General features: G+C 35.2%; 1 protein-coding gene across 1 annotated transcript in view; it reads left to right on the plus strand.

Moving 5' to 3' along the window:
* The first annotated feature begins 1,851 nt into the window (after positions 1 to 1,851).
* Positions 1,852 to 25,219, plus strand: part of LOC125658977 (platelet endothelial aggregation receptor 1-like) — a 34,985-nt gene continuing 11,617 nt past the window's right edge. The window contains exons 1-7 of the mRNA XM_056143018.1: positions 1,852 to 1,876; positions 2,182 to 2,307; positions 2,755 to 2,880; positions 3,845 to 3,979; positions 6,458 to 6,592; positions 23,736 to 23,772; positions 23,891 to 23,949. Coding sequence (XP_055998993.1) covers positions 1,852 to 1,876; positions 2,182 to 2,307; positions 2,755 to 2,880; positions 3,845 to 3,979; positions 6,458 to 6,592; positions 23,736 to 23,772; positions 23,891 to 23,949 — 643 coding nt within the window. The remainder of the gene's footprint in view (positions 1,877 to 2,181; positions 2,308 to 2,754; positions 2,881 to 3,844; positions 3,980 to 6,457; positions 6,593 to 23,735; positions 23,773 to 23,890; positions 23,950 to 25,219) is intronic.

Below are 25,219 nucleotides of genomic sequence, written 5' to 3' on the forward strand. Positions count from 1 at the left end.
TAGACATGAATGACCATTTGTGACAACGCCACATGAACACGCGCACACACGGAAACATCACTTCCGGGATAGGTGTACGACTGCTGCGACTACGACGAGGCTGTTGATTTGACGTCATGGTAGGTCCATTCGTTCTAGAACCGTATCAAGATTATCAAAATGGCATGGAATATGCTACATAAGACCTTACAAATGGTTACAATTTAAGCAGCATCACCGATGTTACATAGTGCAGAGGTTGAATCAACATAGGTCTTGTTCTTCGACGAGTCCAGATTTAGCATTAGTAATGCGGTACAGCTGGAGTTTATCGTCACATGCTTGACCTTTATGGAGAAAAGTTGTCCTTGGCGTGACAGGAGGTAACGTAATCTTCTGTGGTGCGATTAACACAAATTTTCGCTTATAATTAAGAGTTTTGAATGGAACCTTACTTGCCAGAGAATATGCAGACTATATTCTGCAGTCTGTATTAGTACCAATAATGCAGTAGTATATGTAATGCAATGAACCAATTTTGTCAGCAGTACAGTGTGCGTGCACATGGTAAATTTGACCCAGATTTTCAATTATACGAACGATATCAACGTTCTTCATTAGCCCGCTATTTTCCAAATATAACCCCGATGTAACATTTGTGAGACGAGCAAGGGAAACATGTACAAGCTGTCATTTTCATCGTCAGAATCTGCAAGAACTTCGAAACGTATTGTTGAAAGAATGGCAGAACATTTCCTAAAGGACTATGTCTATTCAGTATATGTCGTTATCAACAATAACAATGGTCTTTCCCGATATTAGTGACCAAAATCACATTTTTGACGCACCCCTCTTGAATTCTCTTTCACATGTAGTTCATCAAAAAATAACAATGACTTTGGTGATATGGTCTTCCAATGGGCAACAATTGTGTTCCTTTGTTAGCTGACCTGATTTTATCTTCTAATATATATACTATAATATAAAAATAACCAGATATTATTCAAATGCCCCTATATGAGAAGAAAAAATAACTTGCTTTGGCCTTCAACTCGACATTTAGATACCGTATAAGTGGAATTTTTAGCGAGTCACATATTTAGCGATTTTTCAATAAAAATGGTTCCATATATTTAGCGAGATTTAATTTTAACGACTTTTTAATTCCAGGAAAGATAACTATTACCTTCGATATGGAATAAATTGTTAGCGAAATTCAATTTTAGCGATCTCATCACTTTTGCTAATAATGCCAAAATTAAATTCTCGCTAAAATTCTGCTTATACGGTATATCGACGATGCTTTATCTAGTAACATTAAACATTTTCATTCACACGTCGATTCGATATATCCCTATAAGTTATAAATTCTCGAGCGGGACTTAAACATAATACAACCAATCAACCATATCAGTGGGATTTTTAGCAAGACACAGATTTAGCGATTTTTTTTCCATTAAAACTGGTATGGGTATATGTATTTAGCGAGAGCTAATTTTAGCGACTTTATGATTCCAAGAAAGATAAATCTCACCTCTAATATGGAATAAATTGTTAGTGATATTCAATTTTCGCGATCTCAGTACCCTTGCTAAAAATTCTATAATATACATGTTTATCACTAATGTTTAACTGTTTTCACACTTCCTAAGTATGCATCATGAAAGGCGAGTTGTTGAAGAGGAAGTTACAAAGTAGTATGCTTCAATATTTGAGATGTTACAAAGTTCACACTTTCAGTAAATATATTTCGATGTCAATTTCCTAATGAAAACATAATCTCATATTTGACAATGCTTTCAAGACATGTGGAAATATTTGTATTGCTTATATATATATTAGAAAACGTCAACCTCTGTTTCGGCATTCAAGATGATGGTATTTGTGAACAGGATCAGTAAGTCAATGTAATTCGTGATTTCTTTATCAAGACACTTTCAAACATTTTCTGGTAGATCTGTATTTGTACTTTTCTGCTACAATTTAAATATATTATTCTTATAGAAATAACACAAGGTGCTGTTCGAACTATATTTATAATGACACCATCAAACATTGTGTCGGTAGGTGAATTTTTTTATTGAACAAGTAGTATAACACTTTACGCAAATGAAAGTATAATTGCTTTTTCATAAAATTTTGAGTCTAATTCCTATTTAAATGAGGAATTGCAGAGGTGTTATTTCTATCCCTGTTTTGTAGAATGTGTTGGAAGGTTTGGCTATAACTGTTCACAGGAGTGCCCGGAAGGATTTTACGGAGGATCATGTAACAGTAAATGTAACTGTTCTGATGAGACCTGTAATAAAATATCGGGATGTTTAAGCAGTAAGTCTCTCTCTTTCTATTTCGCAACACATTATTAAACACATACCTATGATATCATCATGTTAATGCATACCATATTGTGAAACTTGTTTAACGTACGTTGTAGGCAGACTGGGTATGGAGGATGGAATCTGCTATGATAGAGAGTAAGTTTTCAACGTTGATTTGATCACACACATCGTTATATTACTACCGTAAACTAAGCATCCTGGGAGCGGCTTAGAGTATCTGATTAAAATATATGATATTCTGTTTGCAGGATTGGTGCCTACTGTTGTTCAAACTACATATACGTAAAAAATGAGCATAAGTGCCAGGGTAAACAACGCTAAATATTCAATTAAAATTTGATATAATAACTTTTCCATTTCCAAAAATGTTACAAGACTTCGATAAAAAAGCAAATATCAAGAATTTTTGAAAAAAAAGAGCATGTTACTCTTGTAGAATGTGTTGGGAGGTTTGGGTATAACTGTTCACAGGAGTGCCCGGAAGGATTTTACGGAGGATCATGTAACAGTAAATGTAACTGTTCTGATGAGACCTGTAATAAAATATCAGGATGTTTAAGAAGTAATTCTCTCTTTTTCCTTTCCCCCTATACCTATTCACATTTATCTTATGCATCCCTACAATATCATCCCTAATCGTATTAATTACATTGAAGATAATGAGAAAGAAAATGGAGTGTGTTACGACGAAGAGTAAGTTACATTTTCAGATGTAGAAATATAGAGGTGAAAAGTAGTGTGATAAAAACATTATATTTGACAGACAGTGCTAATAACACGATGTTTGAGAGGTCTTCCCTTCTGTTTGTAGAAATGGTATCCACTGCTGTTCAAACTACATGTACCAGAGGAACGAACACAAGTGTCAGGGTAATAATCATATAATTCTAATACGAAATGTTCATTACTTAATATGAAAATCCCAAACAGTTCATCTAAATGACATATTCCAGATATATTAAGCATCGTCACTATGATTCCCTCGCGAATCTTGAGTATATTTCATCCAATCTAAAGGAATACGCGGGAGGTAACTTGCTTGTTGATGATATTTGATGTTTTTGCGCTCAAAGTGTGATCCCTTTATGGTATTTTAAACACTCTCTACATTGAGTAGATGAAAGCGACAATAGTAAAGACAGTACTTGCTGATCCCTTATTCATCAGCGATAATTGAACGGCGTGGTTTTAAGCTGTATGGTCTGATGTTCATATATTTTGTACAGAATTACTTTAAAGCTGATAAGCTAGTTATCAAATTTATTATCGTACCCTTAATTAAATGCTTGAAAACATTTGTAGGTAAAAGAACACAGTGAGAATATTATTTAAAAAGTAAATATAGTGGGAACCAATATTTACATGACGACAAAAATTGTCGAACTTCTTACCATACACCCTAAAAATGGAAAGTAGTCTTGATATTCACACGAGAAGTTAGATTATTTACATGAGCGAATTCAATAACGGAGACAAGTGTTCATAGTGTGGATTTTTTAAATAATTAAATCCATCTTTTATTCCAGAATGTGTGGGGAGTTTTGGCATCAACTGCAGTCAAGACTGTCCGAAGGGATACTATGGAAAACAATGCAGTGAGAAATGTACATGCAATGCCAGTCAGTGTGACGATACACTGGGTTGTCTGGCAGCTCCTCCGGGTATTGTAGTATTTGTCACGTTTGATTCACGTTTGTCTTACGTCAGCAGACAATTAGATACACATCATATTTGTACAAAACTTTACTCTGTTCCATTGAGAGTTTACATACGTTATTTGAAGAAGTTACAGCTAGTCTATACTTGGATTTTTCAACACCTAAATACAGACTGAACTCTGTTATTATGAATTTTGCCTATCACATGCTCTTTAAACCAGCACGGGTTTATTTCATGTTCAGGTCTACATCCTGTGCTTCCTACAGCTATACTTCTACCATTGCATACAAACCTTTCAATTATAAAGAAACTTTGCAGTGCCTAGATATAGACCATCTTCTACGTAATCCACCAACGTGTTCTTGTTCTTCATCATCTTTTATTAAATATAGTCCAGCTGGACATGTCATTACTGGTGATGTTGATATAGTTGAAAATGAGGACCTCAAATAACTTATTCTAAAAGGTCCTAAATACAGAGAACCTCGGTCTTTTAATTGGCGAAAGAACTTCATCTTTAGTATGAATTCTGTCGAAGATTATACGCGACGATGGGCTAAATAAGAAAATGAAGAACTTAATACATTGTCAGAGTGGCTTAAACTCATAAGAGGAATATTAAAATCCCGCATTAGACATATCAAAACAAAATTACGTACCATCTATCCTTCTGTGTTTAGTAAACCAGAAGTGAAAAAGAATTAGATAGGTGACATGAGAAATATGTTTTGGTTTCAGCTGACAAAGCTTGTAACAACATTGTCTTTGTTTGTAAGGCTCATTATTACAACTGTATTTTAAACGAACTTTGCATTAATTCCACTTTGGTAATCGTACTTATACTCCAACTGCCCTTTCAAAAATGAAATTCTTCAAAACCATGCTTCAGTTTTAGACACATTTAATATCCCAATTAATGGGTCGAATGAATATGAGTTACCGTACCTATACTGGATTCCTAAATTACATAAAAACCCTTACAAACAAAGATACATTGCTAGATCCAGTAAGTGTTCTACCAAGCCCCTATCTTTGTTCCTCACGAAAATATTAATAGTTGTGAAGGAGAAACTTCAAACTTACTGTGCGACTGCCAGAAGTGGTGTCAATTAAATGTGGATTCTACAAAAATTCTAAAGAACTTTTAGTAAACTTGAAATCGCAAAACTTTTCCCAAATAAATAACATAAAAACCTATGACTTTTCAATACTATAAACGACCATTCCTCACGATAAATTAAAGACTAGACTTTTTAACATCATAGACATTTGATTCTTCAACAAAAATGGAAAAAGGAAATACAGTATTCATATCTAGTGATCAGTCATCTAAAAACTTATTTTGTTAAACACCACTCTGATTCCACGCACAAGTCAAATACTGTCTGACGTGTTTCATACCGATTATTAAGCCGTTCTTGGCACACTGATTTTGACTGCGGATAACTCCGTTTATCTGAACAGGATATATGGCTCACGGCTGGTGTGACCGGTCGACAGGGGATGCTTACTCCTCCTAGGCACCTGATCCCACCTCTGGTGTGTCCAGGGGTCCGTGTTTGTCCAACTATCTATTTTGTATTGCTTATAGGAGTTATGTGATTGATCACTGTTCGTTATCTTCACCATTCACAAGTACTCTGAAGTTCAAATATGTTAGAGATCCTCATTGACAATATCTTCGTGGTCTTTGGTGATCAGGTCTTCCAACAGTCTGTTTGAATTCCCATGGGCACGAATTGCGCTCCTTTGTTAGCGGACCTGTTTTTATAGTCATATGAAGCAGAATTTATTCAGAAACTTCTACGTGAGAAGAAAATATCTCCTGTTGTGGCCTTCAATTCGACATTTAGATACATCGACGAGTATACTAGGAGTTTAGATTATTGACAATAATAACTTCATTCATATGTCTATTCGATATATCACTGTGAGCTCGAAATAAAAGACACCACAAAATTGTCCACTGCTGTTTCATACACGTACTTAGATATTTTATTGAAAATATATATTAACGGTAAACTAACGGGATGATTTCAGTTTCTCCATCGTCAACTTCCCATGTTCATATAGCAATATTCGTTATAACGATCTAGTTTGCCAATACATCCTATCATTGGGTCATATGCTGTCTGACGTATCTCATACCGATTGTTAAACCGTTCTTGGCACACTGATTTTGACTACGGATAACTCCGTTTACCTGATCAAGATATGTATTCTTCACGGCGGGTGTGACCGGTAGACAGGGGATGCTTACTCCTTCTATGCACCTGATTCTACCTCTGATGTATCCAGGGGTTCGTGTTTGTCCAGCTATATATTTTGTATTGCTTATAGGAGTTATGAGATTGATCACTGTTCGTTATCTTCACCTTGCATACTAGGAGTTCAGATTATTGACATTAACGAATTCCATAACAGAAACGTTGTTCATATTTTGTTTTTAAAAAAACCCATAGAAGTCCATCTTATTTTAGAATGTGTGGGAATGTTTGACATTAACTGTACTCAAAAATGTCCGACGGGATACTATGGAAAACGATGCAATGAGACATGCACATGCAATGCCAATCAGTGTGACGAGATACTGGGTTGTCTGGCAGATCCTTTGGGTATTGTAGTGATTTGATGTTTATTGTTAGTATTATCAGATATGTAATAAGTCTAAATCTTCTTCGAAAAGATTTAAAATTAAATGCTACTAACTAAAGGGTACTAACAAATTAGATGATGTTACAGTGTTTCGCTTAAAGTCAGTATTTTGCGAATTGTATACCCGTTTTCATGATCTTATTTGCAAATACAAAACGTCGTTAGGTTAAATACTATCTGAGGTATTGTAATGCTAATTGATAGGCCGTTCTCTACATACCGATTTTAACTACGGATTATTCTGTTCACTTGATTAAGATGAATTAATAAAACTGGATGTGACCGGTCAATGGATGTTGTTTTATCCTTCTAGGCAGCTGATACCACCTCGTATGGCCATGGATCCGAGATTGTTCCTCTGTTAATTTTGAATTATTTACAGGATATATGAGATTAATCGTTGTTCATTATCTACACTTGTTCATGTAAACATGCATTTCTCGTGAATTATCAGAAGTATCGAATGTGACAAGCACTCAATTTTAGAAGCAGTTCTTCGGTATGCTTTACCAGCGTCATTGGTTTTTGTGGAATAATTTTACAGGTTATGATTCTAGTATTCATCTGCAGGTATGTATATATATATGTGTGTGTGTGTGTGTGTGTGTGTGTGTGTGTGTGTGTGTGTGTGTGTGTTTAATAGTTTAATTTGTTTGACAATACTCATCGTCAGAAACCCACGGTTGATTACGCTTCTTTCCTCTCTTCATCATGCGTGGGTCCATTTATTCCTACTCGCTTGTTATCATGAATAATTGATGAGGAAATTTGATTGGGCGCTCACAGTACACCCTGAGCGAACTTGTCCAATCAACAAGACGCTTTCAGCCCAATTTCGGAATACAATTGTTCTGATAGCAAAGTTAAGTTAATGTACGGAAGCCCATTAGTGCAAACCAAAACTAAATAAAAAGCAAAATTATTATATTAAATACGAAATTATTAAATAAAAAACAAAACTATTAAATAAAAAACGAAATTATTATATAAAAAACGAAATTATTATATAAAAAACGAAAATATTAAATAAAAAACTAAATTAATAAATAAAAACGAAAATGTGAAATGTCAAGTGTAATAAAAATAAATTTGAAAATAAAGTTTATAATTCATTAAAACCCGTTTTGAAAAGTTTATTGATGTGTTTATTTTTTTTTATCCAAATAAATGCGCAAAAAAACCTTTTCCAAAATCGTTGTTTATAGAAACGAATGATGGAATTATCGCCCTTTCTTATGACGTCATCTGAGACAGTTGTAGTTGTTTACGCCTGTATATCATCGTTTTAATTTCCGTGAGAAATTGCCAGTTTTAGCAACACCGTGGATATTGACGGTGAAATACCGTATATATACACTTGAGATTAGGGATTCAACCCTTTATGTTTGTACCTGCACCCATTTCGAAACCATCCGATAGTAATATGTCTATGTTCGACAAATATCTCATAGGAATCTCAGTTAGAAATTATTTACCGGGCCAGTCCATAGAAAATTGGGAATGATATTGGAAAAAATGTTCTATCAAAAGATAACCTTTGTATTTTACACAATCTAGGCTTATCAAAATCAGACTTCATAGATACTCGCCGTATATTCTATTGTAGCGATTGTGAGCGTATTTAACTAGATTGACTCTCACGTTTGTATTTTTTAATGGAATTTACTGGTATGAGATTGATCAGATTCAGATTATGATGTGTTTAGCTAGATATATATTCAATTGAAAAATGACTTTTTGAAAAAAGAACAACAAAAGACAAAAGAAAAAAACTTATTGTGCACAACGTTATGTGTAACCCCCCCCCCCCTTTTTTTTTTTAAGAAAAACATCTACATGTCGATACAATATCATAAAATGTAAATTAGGCCTATTAGTAAATGTAATTTCTTCGCAACACACGTCAAATGCGAAATTGAAATATTACGGCACAAAGTTAACGAATTGTAGCATTTTGAGGTGTGAAATTTTGCCTTAATGATTCATGATATGTAGCACTTAAAAAAGCATATTAGGAAAAGGAAAACCTTGTACTTGTTTTCATAATGAACTTGAAAAAAGCTTTGGAAATTGGACTGAACTCGCAATAAATAAGGTTTTATCAAAATAGCTTTTTTAAATTGAATTCATTTCCATTTTGACTATATTTTAAAATATATATAGTGAAGAAATGAAATGGTGAGTCCCTTATAAATATAATATGCGTACGACAATATTCGAAAGATATTTCATTTAATAAAAGAAATAAAATCAATTTGAACTAGGTAATGGGTGACATTAATTTTTATGTGCAATCGCAAACCCATTGAATACAATGTCGCATTAAAGCATTCAGTGGTGGGTGTAGAGAGGGGTGGATTGCATCCCCCCTTTTTGGGTTGAACTTTTTATAATTAAAATACATCCCTCCACTTATTTTGTAGGATGCCCAGTTAATCATCAATTTGCACTTTGTTTGGCGTCAAACAGGATGATGCGTCGGGGTTGATTGATGGAAACCTGATCCTCGTTAAGTAAAGTGTCACTCACTGATCCTCGTGGCTTGTCACAAATCTCAGTGTCTCTTTTCAGTTTCAGTGTCCAAATTCTTCGAAATTTAGGGCCTTTTGGGAAAAGAAACATACTTAATCCCTGTCCCGATTTCACATTGCAGTTCAAAGCAGCGCATTGTACCATAGTATAGGACTTTTCTATGTAAACACTACAAAACCCTATCAATGCAATCGAAAGTTGTCTCAGATGACGTCATAACTACGAGCGATAACTCACGTCACAACACATTTATCGATCGCTCGGGTAAAAGTTTGATAGCGCCGTGTAATTTACGCTAAGTCATTTTTATCAAAATTGCCATGGAAATTAATCCATAAGTGTACGACAGACATTTTTCTGTATAAAACTCAAGTTTTAGGAAAATCACCGTACTTGACCTTAAAATAAAAAACGAAATTAATATATAAAAAACCAAAATTAAATAAAAAACGAAATTATTAAATAAAAAACGAAAACTAAATAAAAAACGAAATTATTAAATAAAAAACGAAATTAAGAACAGTTTTTGAGAATATAATGTGTGTGTCAGTAGAGCTTAACAAGCTCCTAATTCTTTGATTTACTGCGGTTTCATCATCGCCAATGGAGATTTACAGAAATCTAATGACATTACAAAGCAGCCAACTTATCCATTCACTACACGTTTATCTACTATTTTCGCTGAAAGGTCCCAGACCTCGTGTATCGGATTACAGGATTTCTCTAAAATTACTTCAACACTAGCCCCCATAAATCTAGTAAGACTATATATGGCTCCCATCAGACACGTACCTCAACAATCACTTGACTCTACACTAATTAAGTGTTTCGGCGATGTGAAAATTGAGCTAATTGATTGGATTGATCGATAGATTGAATTTTCGCTGCATGCAGATCCGCCTCATAAGAAGTCTATTTGCACTTCAAATTTATCATGCAGTTTGATTATTCTGAAATGAGGGTGTGAGCATATCCCTTAAATTTTTATTGCGTTGGTATGAACCACACGATAGGTACAATGTAGAACAGAGAAAACGTCTTAGTCAATAAAAACAGTACAAGTGGTACTTGATTACTACGATCGAGCCACCTCTGTTATCGGCTGTAAATAAAAGCAAAAAACCGGGTATACCCCTTGTTATTATCACCAAATACAACCCATAAAGCAAAAGCTTTTAAATTACTGGCACATACTCCAGAGAGACAAAGACGTTTTCGTATTTTATTTAATATTTCCGTATTTTATATAATAATTTTGTTTTGGTTTGCACTAATGGGCTTCCGTATTAATGCTACCTATAACAAACGAGTTCCGTTACTATAACGATTACTTTGATTGGACGGTATTTTTAAAATATTTATTCATGAGAACGAACGAGTAGGAATGAATGGATCCACGAGTGATGGAGAGAGGAACGAAGCGTAATCAACCGTAGGTTTCCGACGATGAACAATTCTGTGAAACACTATGCTCCGGGCACTATCACGCTCAATTGTGGAAAATTAGGCCTTGATATAGGACCTTGAGTTGTTCGGTCACGATATTCCTCTATCTAAAACATTTAAAAAGTGAAAAAGTGATATTTTTCACTTAAGGGTGGTTTTTGCTTGACGGTAATCATATATGTGTATGCCTTTGATTTTTTGCAGCTTTTGTGTAGTTAACACGTTATTATCACGTTAAAGGATTTAGAAAAGAAGCAAAAGAGACTGAAATCCATACCAAATCCAACAACTCCATCAGTCTAGAAAGCAAAATTAAAGTAAGAAATTCAATTACTCGATCCTTTTGTAATAGATGATTACCCGTCTGTTTGTGTCTCTTTTCTGCTGCTTTAATCTTGGTCATATACATGTAGTTAGAATTAAAAAGAAGGGATTTACACTTAATGATCTGAGAGGTCAGGGTCACTGTGATTGCTAAATATAATGGTCATTCATAAAAACTGAGGTCAACTTTACCTTATCTGCATGTCGTCACACTCGTCGGCGTTATATTTCACAAACACCTGATGTTCCTATTGCTTCCTAGATTATTCTGTTATACAAATACACATGAAAATATACCCACCAGAGCCAAATATCCCGTGATACGTCAACGTAATCTCTCTCTCTCTCTCTCTCTCTCTCTCTCTCTCTCTCTCTCTCTCTGATCATCAGAGTACATTTCTATACATGATGATTTTCATATCTTACCTACACTTAAATGTTTTTACAGTGCAACATGTTGAAAATGACACTGCCTGTGTTTATGCCGTTGTAACACGTCCAAAGAAAAAAGCGCCGCTTAATGGTGTACTACAGAAAAGTGCTAATTATGGAAACACAACATTTAAGAGAAGAAAAAATACGAAAGGGAAAAGCCATTCGAATTCGTCCAGATGTTCAGGAAAACAAATTTTACATGATTTTGACTCCCCATGCAAATGTTCAGAGCCAGAGAAAGTTTACCATGACACCACTTGTACTAAGTGCAAGGTGAAGATAACGAACAGTGATCAATCTCATAACTCCTACAAGCAATACAAAATAGATAGTTGGGCAAACACGGACCCCTGGACACACCAGAGGTGGGATCAGGTGCCTAGGAGGAGTAAGCATCCCCTGTTGACCGGTCACACCCGCCGTGAGCCCCATATCCTGATCAGGTAAACGGAGTTATCCGCAGTCAAATCAGTGTGCCAAAAACGGCTTAACAATCGGTATGAAACACGTCAGACAGCATTTGACCCAATGCGAGGTTGTATTGACGAAGTAGATCGTTATAACGACCATAGAATTTGCGAAATACTGACTTCAATCGAGACTGTTGAAATCCCTGTACCATCAACTTGTTTGTCAGTAGCTTACCTCGATTTAAAAACTGACTATACCCAGAACAAGCTCTTGCATATTGAATCAGTTGAGATATATAAACACCATATGCAGGTGATAATGAAATCATGTTCAGAGCTTGAAGAAACAGTTTGTACATGTATTACGTCATCACTCAACGAATATTCTAAAATGTTTCTTTTGAATTGGAGAGTCAATCTGCCTGAAGCTGTCATTTTCCAAATACAAACAATGCAGAAAAGAAAAGATATATCAAGGACACCAAACTTTCATCAGAGAAACTAATAGCCAGTTTTATTATACTCTTGAACAATATACCGCTTAATTTATGGAACTGGGAGAAAAGAGGAGAATCCATCTTATGATCAAAATTCAACAGCAATCATTGCAGACAAAATACTTCAACTCTTTAATCATTTGAAGAATAAAATTTGTTTGGTTAGTTGATTGAATCAAAAATGACAATGTGAGGGAACAAAAGGAGAACTAATTATATTGAAAATATCGAGGGACAGTTGAGTGTCTTGTGAACAATGTGCATATGAATCTTGATGATATAGAAATTCTATTTTAATGGCTGGAAATTCCGATCAAAATGAAAGTAGAATGTAAATATCAAAAAATAATTTTTGAAAATACATGAGGGTATGAACTCCGACGCTTCATGCCAGCATATTTTTCATGAAACGCGTTAGAAAGCTTGAACAATGCACTCATCAACAACAACAACACAAAACTTTTAATTTGTGCAATGCTCGAGCCTTTTGACATGGAATAGTGTTCTTAGTCTGATGTTTTCGTGGTGTTTGTTTTTTCAATTCTGTGAATAAAGAAAAAAATTGAATAACGAATGTATCTTACTGATAAACACATGAAGGGGATGAAGGGAAGTGAACGGATTGATGGCAAGACGTGTACAGAGAGCGCTGAAATTTTTACTGACATAAAATTGAAGTCAAAATCTGGTAAAACGAACTCAGAGTCGATTAAGACAAATGATCGAAGTTGAGCAAACTCCTGCCAAAAACATGGATCTGATTGAGGATGCGCCAGACAGAACAATGTAGAGACGAAATGGCGTCTCGGTTTTAACACCTTCAGACAGATTAAGCTGCTGTCGATATTCATCAGTACTGGGGACACCCGAATTATACAGAAACTGTAACTACCATAAAAGGTGTGAAAAGGTGAAGATGACGAAGAGTGATCAATCTCATTACTCTTATAAAGAATACAAAACTAGAAAACTGACACGGTCAGCAAGGGCCCCGCTAACGGTTATTAGTGGAAAGTGACATCTGTATTTGATATAGCAATGTTTGGGGCTGGTATATATGTTAGAATTTATGATATTCAAAGATACATTGGAATGCAAATTTGTGAAAAGGGAATTATGAAGCATATTTATGAGAGACTGTTGCAAATTTAAATTACTTCTGTTTGACACTCATCCACTCAAATACAACAAAGTGCAACTAAATATCATTGTAATTGGGGATTAAAAATGAATAAATGGGACAAAAAGTGTTATATACTAACCAAAAAGGATTATGAATTTGACATTTTGATGTCTAGGAAAAAGAAATTCTGGCATCGGGGGTCCTAGCGTTTTCAAACACATTTGATAGAAGTGTTCTACATTTAAAAAATAAAAATCTATAGGTGAGACAGTTTCCATTATTCCTAGCCGAGACATACTATGTATGCTCTAAAAAGATCCATAAGAAAATATCAAAATACTCACGTAGAAAATGTGGACCTTACCGCCAATAATACAAAACAAAACAAAACACGCCATATCCAGATTTTCACCGACGAAAGTTCAGTAACAGTAATGAATAAGGTACACTCATTTTGTATATATTTTGCAACTTTCTTTATTAAAAGGAACAGTTCTCTAAGGTGTAACGTGCAATTAGTACATAATTCAATAAAGCAGTTCGACTTTGCAACCGGATATATAAGAAATTCAATTTCGTATTCCGATCCTGATCGAGAGTTGTTGATGAGGAATGACGTGTTAATTCAATATACATGTAACATCAAGCATTTTTATATCACATTAAAAACACCCAAGCTATACACATACAAAATGTTGTAAATTTTCCATATCAATACAATGCATATCATAGTTCAAATTGAATTATCTACCTTAGACAGTGGTACATGTACATAGATACGTTTGTTTGTGATTGTTTTGCTGTTTTCCGCCACACTCAATAATTTTTCAGTTATCTGGTAGTGCCCAGTTTTAAATGGTGGAAGAGAGAACCCAGATACAATGTACCTGGGAAAAGACCACCGACCTTCCGAAAGTAATCTGGGAAACTTTCTCACTTACTGGATTCGAACCCACACCGACCAGAGGAGAGAGGTCGTGTGATTTTGAGCGCGATGTCCTAACCACTCGGCCACGGATTGATTAATTGATTGAGTGAGTGATTGATTGATGTTTTCCACCACACTCAACAATTTTTCAGTTATCTAGTGGCACACAGTTTTTATTGATGGAAGAGAGAACCCAGATACAATGTACCTGGGAAGAGACCACCGACCTTCCGAAAGTAAACTGGGAAACTTTCTCACTTACCGGCGCGAGTAGGATTCGAACCCGCGCCGACAGAGCTGAGAGGCTGTGTGATTTTGAGCGCGATGCTCTAACCACTAGGCCACGGAGGCCCCTCGTAAATAGATACTGTCATAATGAGAAAGACAGACGAACAGACAGATAAAGTGACATGATACCAAAATATATAGGTGTCTTCCTCTTTTTGTAAATTATTTTTGTACAATGAAAACTGATTGAGTTATCTTGTCACAAAGAAAGTGTTCATTATAACAAAGATGATGACATACATACAAACAGAGAGACAAAGTGACATGACCCCAAAATATGTACTCACTAGGAGTTTTCCTCTTTTTGTAAATTATTTCTTAACAAAATTTTAAAACTGTAGGATAAAAACAGTTTGAGTTATCGTGTCACAAAGAAAGTGTTGACGGACAGACGGACGGACGGACAATGAGATTACTATAGGGCTTCCCGCATTCCATACGGGGTCCTAATTATAAGCAGGGCAAACACGGTCCCCTGAGGTAGGATCAGGTGCCTAAGAGGAGTAATCATCCACTCTCGATCGGTAATAACCAACGTAGGCACTATCTCTTGATCAGGAAAACGGGATAATCCATAGTCAAAATCAGTGTGTCAAGAACAGCGTTTGGTATAAAACACGTCAGTCAGCATCTGTACCAATGACAGGTTGCATTGGAAAATTTGGAATCTTTGTAACTTCCATAGAATTTGTGGAATGCTGACTTTAAACGAGACTGTTGAAACTCCTGTGACATCAACTAATTTGTCAGGAGCCTGCTTCGAATTGAAAACTGATCATACGCAGGAAAGGCTCCTGCGTATCGAATCAGTTGAGAGATATAAACACCATATGCAGGTGATAGTGGAATATTGCTACATGAATATGGGAAGTTAACGATGGAGAAGCTGAAGTAATCATATTTGTCAGTTGAGAGATATAAACACCATATGCAGGTGATAGTGGAATATTGTTACATGAATATGGGAAGTTAACGATGGAGAAGCTGAAGTAATCATATTTGTCATAAAGTTGAGTTCTTAGTTTCCGTTAAAATCTATCTTCAATAATATAAAAGTATAAAGCAGATGTGGAATGCTCTGCGGTGTCTTCTATTTCGGTTTCACTGTTAGTTTTTAAGAACCCTAACTGCCAAACGGTATGTAGACGATATTACGTTTTCAGCAGTAGAGTGCGCAAACAAGGTAGATTTGACATCAACGTTCTTCATTGGCCCGCTTTATATGTTCCAAACATAAACAAGATGTAACATCTGTGGGAAAAGCTAGGGAAACGTGTGCGCAGCCCCATCCTCATCGTCAGAATCCGCAAGAACTTGGAAACGTAAATTTGGAAGAGTGGCAGAACATTTCCCAAAGGTCCATTCTGTCAGTTATAATGATACGTCGCCTACATGTCGTTATCAACACTAACGATGGGATTTTCCGATATTAGTGACAAATATCACATTTTTTTACGCAAATATCTAGAATTATATTACACATATAGCCCTATGACGTTTTAAATCCATGGATTGATTGATTGAATATTGCTTAACGTCATGCTCGAGAATTTTTCATTCATTAGGAGACGTAACCATTGCCGGTGAAGGGCTGCAAAATCTAGGCCTATGCTTGGCGCTTACGGCCTTTTAGCAGGGAGTTATCTTTATAGTGCCACACCTGCTGTGACACGGGGCCTCGGTTTTTGCGGTCTCATCCGAAGGACCGCCCCATTTAGTCAGTCTAAATAAATGTCACTAAAGACTTTCATCACACACACCCAAACACACACACACACGCATATATATATATATATATATATATGTGTGTGTGTGTGTGTGTGTGTGTGTGTGTGTGTGTGTGTGTGTGTGTGTGTGTGTGAATGAAGCATGGAAATAGCAATGAACTCTTAAATGATCATAACTGCTTTAATATACTAGCGGGAAAAAAAAGAAACTGCATTATTTGATATATGAAAAAATAATTTAAAATATTGCAATGAACAAATTTTATTTTTGTAATAATGTTAACAAATGTATTCGTTACAACATTTCATAATTCATTAATGTTAACGTCGAATAACGTCATTGTCAACAAACTCGAAAGACACTGGTATTCGAACTTGAATTAACAAAGTTAATAATGGGAGTGACCACCATTTGCATTCACGCATGCTTTAAAACAGCGCCTTATTGATGCCACTAAAGTGTTCAGAAATACTTGAGGGATGTTGTTCCAGATGTTGGTTAAAGCCTAGCCTAAATCAGCCAATGTCACTGGCTGATTTGGTAAACGGCGTAGACGTCGTTCCATTTCATCCCAGACGTGCTCGATCGGAGATAAATCGAGGGAAACAGCTGGCCAAGGCAAGACATCGACATTCTGTTGAACAAAAAAGTCCCTGACTACACGTGCAACATGTGGCCTTCAGTTGTCTTGCTGCAGAGTGATATGATTTGGCTGTCTCTGTATGAAGAGGATCACATGACGCTGAATAATTTCGTCTCGATAGCGTTCGCCGGTGAGATTTCCATTGACAATTTGTAGAGGGGTTCTTCCACGTGCTGTTATTCCACCCCACACCATAATGCTACCTCCACCGAATTGTCGACGTTTCACAACACAAGCGTCCAGGTACCGTTCCCCAACGCGACCATACACTCTAATACGGCCGTGCTATCCAAATGAAATCTGGATTCATCAGTGAACAGAATATTGGCCCAGTCCTGTATTCTGAATCGCAGATGTCGTCTGCATCACGCTAGTCTAGCGATACGATGACGTTGACGCAGTATTGGGCACACCGCTGGATGTTTTGGTCTGATGTTGTGCTCACGCAGACGATTACGCACAGTTCTTGGACTGATTAGTCGAAGTCCAGGAATGCTACGAGCAGTCAAACTTGCTGTCTGGAAACGATTTCTCAGGTGCACAAGTCTAATGTGGTTGTCCTGTCGACGCAACGTCACATGAGGACGCCCAGAACGTGGTCGATCCCGAGTGTTACCAGATTGTTGGAAACGTCTCCATAATGACTGGATGGTGTTCCGATGAACTCCAAAGTGCCTTGCTACGATATTTTGTGCCATTCCAGCTTGGAGCGTCCCCAACAGCACGATTACTTTGGTTTCCGCTGAGTCCTGGCATGACAGAAAAGTAAATTTGTCAAAACTAAAGTGCTTTCCTTAACGAATGGTGTGCAACGAAACCTTTTACACTTCTTACACCAAACAGTATTGGCCAGTAAAAGTCGTGCGTACGAACACTTCAATAAACAACATGTGTTCACTAATCATGAAAAATGTCCGTGCATCTGAGTCGGGTACTATCCAAAATTGTTAAAAAAAATATCACCTTTATCGATTGTTTAGATTTCATAAATATAAACAATAAATACAAAAAACTTCTACTAAATTTTATGATGTTCAGTTTCGTTTTTCCGCTAGTATATAAAACACGAAAAATTTCACTTTATTTGATACGCACTTCCACCCCTACCCGGGGTTGAACTTACGACCTGCGGAACCAACTCTCCTAGCATCATGTAACCAGCGCGTTAGACCGCTCGACCGTCTAGGCAAGTCAATAAAATTACTTTCATTGACAATGGAATTCTCGCAACGCTGTCACACGCTGCACAAATGCAATGTGTATCTTGTGTGATATATACACATTTTTTGAAGTAATGAATTAACAAATTCACAATAATTATCCACTCCTTTTTGTCCCCATAGCTGTTCCTGTTGTTTGAAGAAAGTATTTGTTATCAAAAAAGAAATGATTATTTTCCAAAATTATTTTTGTTCCTTCCAGGATAAATTCCTTTGAAAATATTGATTGCAATACACCTTGATGTTTATCAATCCAAAAGGAAATGGCTTCTATACCCAAGTTGTGTGGAATATTTGTATACAAACTTGTGACATCAAAACTCACCAATTTTGTATTTTCTTCAACGCTTTTAGGAATGTGGTTTAAGAAATCCATGTCGTCCCGAATATAACTCGGAACTAATTTGCAGATGGGTTTAAGTATGATATCTAGGAAATTACTAAGTGTTTGTGTTGGACAAGAAGGGCCAGCTACGATTGGGCGTAGTTTAAGGTCTGGTGGGCGCGGTATTTTGATCTATGGTTCACATGATTTCTGTATTCCGTTTTGAATTTGCTCAGACTTGTGGATTTTTGGTAGTCCATAAAAATTACTTGTTTTTACCTCAAAATTGAGTGAGAATGCTGCTTCTTTTTCCGTTAAATTGTCGGAGAATTTTGATATATATTTCCTTATCCTAGACATAGTTGTATTATCTTCATTCGAAGGTAGTTTTCGATAGAAGTTTATATCATCTAATTGTTCTAGGACCATTTCCTTGTAGTGGTCTTTTTCCACAATAACAATTGTTCCGCATTTGTCAGCCTCCTTTATAATAATGGTATCATCACTAGTGAGATTTTTAATGCTGTTCTCTCATTTGTTGAAATGTTTTCTCGCACATGGAAATCAATATGCTTGTTGTATGCTGAATTTTTAAACAATTTATATAATCATCTAGGTGTTTGTTTCTGTTTGGATTTGGCCTAAAATTACTTTTGTTTCTGACTAGGGATTCATCACTGTTGTCTGAATTTTGAAAATATTCTCCGAGTCTGAGCTTTCGACAACATTCCTCAGTGTCTTTGATAACATCTACGTCGTTCCTTTTAGGTGTAGGAGTGAATTTAAGACCCCTTTTTAGTAGCTCTATTTCATGTGTAGAGAAATCTCTTTGAGATAAATTAATAATTTTGGGGTCGACCTTTGACGCTTTTTCTAGAGGTGTTTGAAGCGGAATGTCTTAATGCGGCGCTTGCGAAACTGGCCTTTCCACAAAAAAGAACCACTTCCTCCTTGGTTTAGGTTTATATTTTGGTGAATCAAATAGTTGTTTATCTGGTCTAGTTGATTGTTGTTCCGAGGTGTTCTCCATTGTTGACCGTCAGTGTTGTTGATGTGTGTTTATCTTCCATAATTTCTCCGGGTGTTGCTAATTTTGCTATGCTTATTTTGCCTAATTTCATTGTGATATGCTTGGTTTTGTTTTGTCGCCCCCACTTACGCAACTTTAGTTTTGGGCTTTCTTGAGGAGAAACTATTTACAGAATGCAAGTCAGTTTGTGGAGAAGAATTTGGCCTGTATATTGAGAATAACTGGAAACGCTATTTGGATGATTGCTTTATTTCTTGGACCAAATCTCTACAAGATCTACAACACTTCCACAACATGCTGAATCACCTACACAATAACATACGATTTACAATGGAAATTAACGAAAATGAATTACCATTTTTAGACATCCTGATTGTAAAGGAGGGGGTGAAAATCATAACAGATCTCTACTACAAGAATACAGATTCCCATCATTATTTGATGTTTAACTCATGCCATCCATCTCACACCATCTCACACCAAACGAAACATCCCTTTTAACATGGCCCGGGGAATTTGCACAATTGTAATAGATGAGGATCGCAGAAATACAAGATTATCTGAACTTAAGACATTTTTATGCAGACAGAAATACCCACCAAAATTAATTGAAACAGCTATACAAAAGGCTAAAGAAACTCCCATCACAGAATTGTGAACTACCAAACAACATGAAGAAACGAACAACAAAATTCCTTTCGTTCTTACACACAACCCGAGAAATCACAACATATTCAAAACAGCCAAGCAGTTATTCCCTATTCTTCAACAATCAGAAACATTAAATGACCTCATTCAGCCCACGGATATACTCCACAGCAGACGTCAACCACCAAATTTGAAACAGTCTCACTAAAGCCAAATTTACATCAAATCCCGAAAAACCAGCAGTCTTTAAATGCGAGGATTCACGATGCGGTACTTGTCAATTTATACAAACCGGCCACTCCATAACTTTCAAAAACGGAATGAACTTCAAAGTAATTTCAACTACGACGTGTAAATCTAAAAATCTACTTTATTGTATGACGTGCCCTACATGTGGAGAAAACTATATAGGACAAACAGGAACCAAATTGGCTAACCGTGTTCGTGTATATAAACAACAGATCAGAGATCCTACAATAAGAAACACGCCGTGTAGCGGACATTTTGATTCGTGCGGGGAAGGCAGTTTTTATAATTTCCCATTTTACTAAGTAAAAGAGGAAAATGAACAATTACGCAAAGCCAAGGAAAACTATTTCATAAAACTGTTTAAGCCGAAACTAAACCGTTAATAATTTTCCTTCATGTTATTTAACATGTACATTTTACATAGAATGTTTCCTTTAATGTACAGGAATTTAGAGGCGCTTAAAACTTATAGACGGAACTGTTTAAAATATATCTGTATTTTTAAAAGTGCCTAACATTAACATTGTAATATGTATACGGTGTGACCGTTAGACCGAGCGAAGCATGTACGTAATGGTCATTGGAGTGTCCCAAGTGGTAATCATAATTCCGTTAAGTACGGTATATTATGATTCATTTAAAAATATATATCTTGAATGAAATTTCCTTGCGCTAAACACCCAGTAACATCTCAATATTAAAGGAGTTTATATGGGGACAACAGTTTTACATGATCCGCCTATTCATTGAACGCGGGAAATAAAACGCAAGGCGACGTAAACTGTGCATTGTGACGTCACATTTAGCCTCGACTTTTTTTCTCTTTTTCAAAGCAAACAATTATAAACAACAATAATACATTCCGTATGCAATGAAAAAGGCCGTTAAAACTAAACAAAATTAACCAATAAATTCAAAATGGTAAAAAAGTAACCGTAATTTTATCGTATATTCTTATTCAAAGAAACTCATGAACTCGTTCTTCTATTTAGTCGTATTACGATTTTATATGTATTTATTTGCTAAAACCTGTACCAATGATAATTATACTATTCACTTTGAACAAACTGAGTGTTTAAATTACGAATTGCACGTTAGAGTCTTCTATTATTGGCATTCAAAATAAAACACGAATAACTGTTGAAGCAGGTAATGAAAAAATAAATGGCGGCGCCCATATGGATCACGAAAATTTCAGTGAACGTATATAGAGATTATCTCTTTTTCTTTTGCTGATTTTGACTTTTTTCTTTTACATACGTGTTACCTTTAGAGCCTTGCTTCGCGAACGGGCCTTCGGCCCGTCCGAGCTTCGCTCGGTATAATGTTTTGACTTCGCAATCATGACTGTATTATGTTTAACGTTGCCCACATAACGTCACGAGGATGACGTCATAATGGAACTTGTTTACATTGTTTAAAAATCTACTGACGAGCCCGCAGAGCGAAAGCGCTATAGATAAAAGTTTGAGCATTGGATTTTATTTTTTGACTATATATATATATATATATATATATATATAAAAGTATTTAACTATTTTTACACTTTGTATTATTCCCAAGTGTGTAACATAAAAAGGTGAGTATTGAAGAGGAAGTTACAACGCAGTATGCTTCAATATTTGAAATGTTACAAAGTTTAAGTACATTTTCAGTAAATATATTCCGTTACCAAATTTCAAAACATCTCATATTTGACAATGAAATCAAGGCATGCTGAAAGACTGGCATTATTCTTTTATATTTTAGAAAACGCCAGCCTCTGTTTCGGCATTCAAGACGATGGTATTTGTGTACAGGATCAGTAAGTCAAAGTATTTCGTGATTATTTTTATCAAGACGCTTAACATTTTCCGGTGTATATACGTATTTTTACTTTAACCAACAGACCTCCTATAATGGAAGTTTATTTATTTTACAGTAATAACTCAAGGTGCTGTTCGAACTACATTTACAATGACACAGTCAAACGTTGTGTCGGTAGGTGAATATTTTATTGAACAAGCAGTATAAAACCTCATGCAAATAGAAGTTTATAACTGTTTTTTATAAGACCTTCGAGTATAATCACTATCCCAAGTAGAAATCCCAGAGGTATCATTTTAACCGATATTTTGTAGAATGTGTTGGAAGGTTTGGGTATAACTGTTCACAGGAGTGCCCGGATGGATTTTACGGAGGATCATGTAACAGTAAATGCAACTGTTCTAACGAGACATGTAATAAAATATCGGGATGTTTCAAAAGTAAGTATCTCTCTCTATAGATAGATAGATAGATAAATAGATAGATAGATATATCCGAATTGTTTTTTAATGAGTGTCCAGTATAAGATATTAAAAGAAACAAAATAAACAATACACAAAGTTAAAATTTTAACGCAAGCATTTGCGGTAATACATGTATATATATATATATATATATATATATATATATATATATATATATTAAAAGAAATAGAATAAACAGTACACAAAGTTAAAAATTTAACGCAAGCGCTTTCATTTTATAATCCTCAGGCGTTACATTAATAACGTAAAATTATAGGATTATAAAATGAAAGCGCTTGCGTTAAATTTTTAACTTTGTGTACTGTTTATTCTATTTCTTTTAATATTTTATACCGGACACTGTGATTTTTTTTAAAAACACAATTTGGATATATATATATATATATATATATATATATATATATATATATATTAAAAGAAATAGAATAAACAGTACACAAAGTTAAAAATTTAACACAAGCGCTTTCATTTTATAATCCTCAGGCGTTACATTTTAAAATTTTAAAATGTAACGCCTGAGGATTATAAAATGAAAGCGCTTGCGTTAAATTTTTAACTTTGTGTACTGTTTATTCTATTTCTTTTAATATTTTATACCGGACACTGTGATTTTTTTAAAAACACAATTTGGATATATATATATATATATATATATATATATATATATATATATTGTCTCGTGCGGATCCGGGTTAGAATAAGTCCTCAGTACCCCTTCTTGTGGTGAAAAGCGATTAAATGGAGGGTCCTTCGGATCAGATTGCAAAACAATGAAACGAAGGTCCCGTGTCACAGCAGGTGTGGCACGATAAACATCCCTCCCTGCTCAAGGGCCGTACGCGCCGAGCAGAGGCCTAAATTTTGGAGCCCTTCACCGACACTGTTGACGTCTCCAAATCAGTGAAATATTCTCGAGCGGGATTTTAAACTATATACAATAAATCAATCATATCATATCATTGCTAATCGTATTAATTACTTTGAAGGTAGTGAGAAAGAAGATGGAGTGTGCTACGACAAAGAGTAAGTTACATTTTCACATGTAGAAATATAGAGGTGAAAAACAGTGTGATAAAAACATTATATTTGACAGACAGTGCTAATAACACGATGCTTGGTAGGTCTTCCCTTCTGTTTGTAGAAATGGTACCCACTGCTGTTCAAACTACATGTACCAGAGGAACGAACACAAGTGTCAGGGTAATAATCATATAATTCTAATACGAAATGTTCAATACTTAATATGAAAAACCCAAACAATTCATCTAAATGACATATTCCAGATATTTTAAACATCGTCACTATGATTCCCTCGCGAATCCTGAGTATATTTCATCCAATCTCAAGGAACACGCAGTAGTTAATTTGCTTGTTGTTTGACGTTTTTGCAGTCGATGTTAGATCCCTTTATGGTATTTTAGACCATCTCTACATTGAGTAGATCTAAGCGACAATAGTAAAGACAGTACTTGCTGATCCCTTATTCATCAGCGAGAATTGAACAGCATGGGTTTAAGCTGTATGGTCTGATGTTCATCTAATTTGCACAGAATTACTTTAAAGCAGATAAGCTAGTTATCAAAGGACAAGGGACGTTATTGGCTATATACCGCCGAGATTTTTTTCAACTTTCATACTATGCTTAATTATTCTTTTTATTTACAAACTAGGATGTTCTTCTAATCCCACTTACATGAAAATGACGTAATATTTTATTATGACGTCATGAATATACGCTAAAGATGAGCTGTTTAGCGGAATCTGTTGATTTGAAATAAATTATGAATAAACTTTAGCAAAAACAAATACTTTTGCATGCAACAACCAGATTTATATTTTGCATGTTTAATTATCCATTGATATTCTTCTTTCATTATCAATATGGTGTCGGTTGTTGGCTGCAAACAGTATGAATTTTAAAAAAGAATGAATGCAAAATCGGCTGTTTTCGATACGCAAAGTCAATATTTTGCATGTTATAGAACTGAAAAAGAATACTTTTGCATGCAACAACCAGATTTATATTTTGCATGTTTAATTATCCATTGATATTCTTCTTTCATTATCAATATGGTGTCGGTTGTTGGCTGCAAACAATATGAATTTTAAAACAGAATGAATGCGAAATCGGCTGTTTTCGATACGCAAAGTCAATATTTTACATGTTATAGAACTGAAAAAGAATACTTTTGCATGCAACAACCAGATTTATATTTTGCATGTTTAATTATCCATTGGTATTCTTCTTTCATTATCAATATGATGTCGGTTGTTGGCTGCAAACAATATGAATTTTAAAAAAAAGAAGGATGAATGCAGAAATCGGCTGTTTTCGATACGCAAAGACAATATTTTGCATGTTATAGAACTGGGGAAAAAAAACAACTTTTGCATGCATGCAACAACCAGATTTATATTTTGCATGTTTAATTATCTATTAATATTCTTCTTTAATTATCAATATGGTGTC

This window comes from Ostrea edulis, chromosome 1 (genome assembly GCF_947568905.1).
Source record: "Ostrea edulis chromosome 1, xbOstEdul1.1, whole genome shotgun sequence".
In the NCBI taxonomy this organism is placed as follows: Eukaryota; Metazoa; Mollusca; class Bivalvia; order Ostreida; family Ostreidae; genus Ostrea; species Ostrea edulis.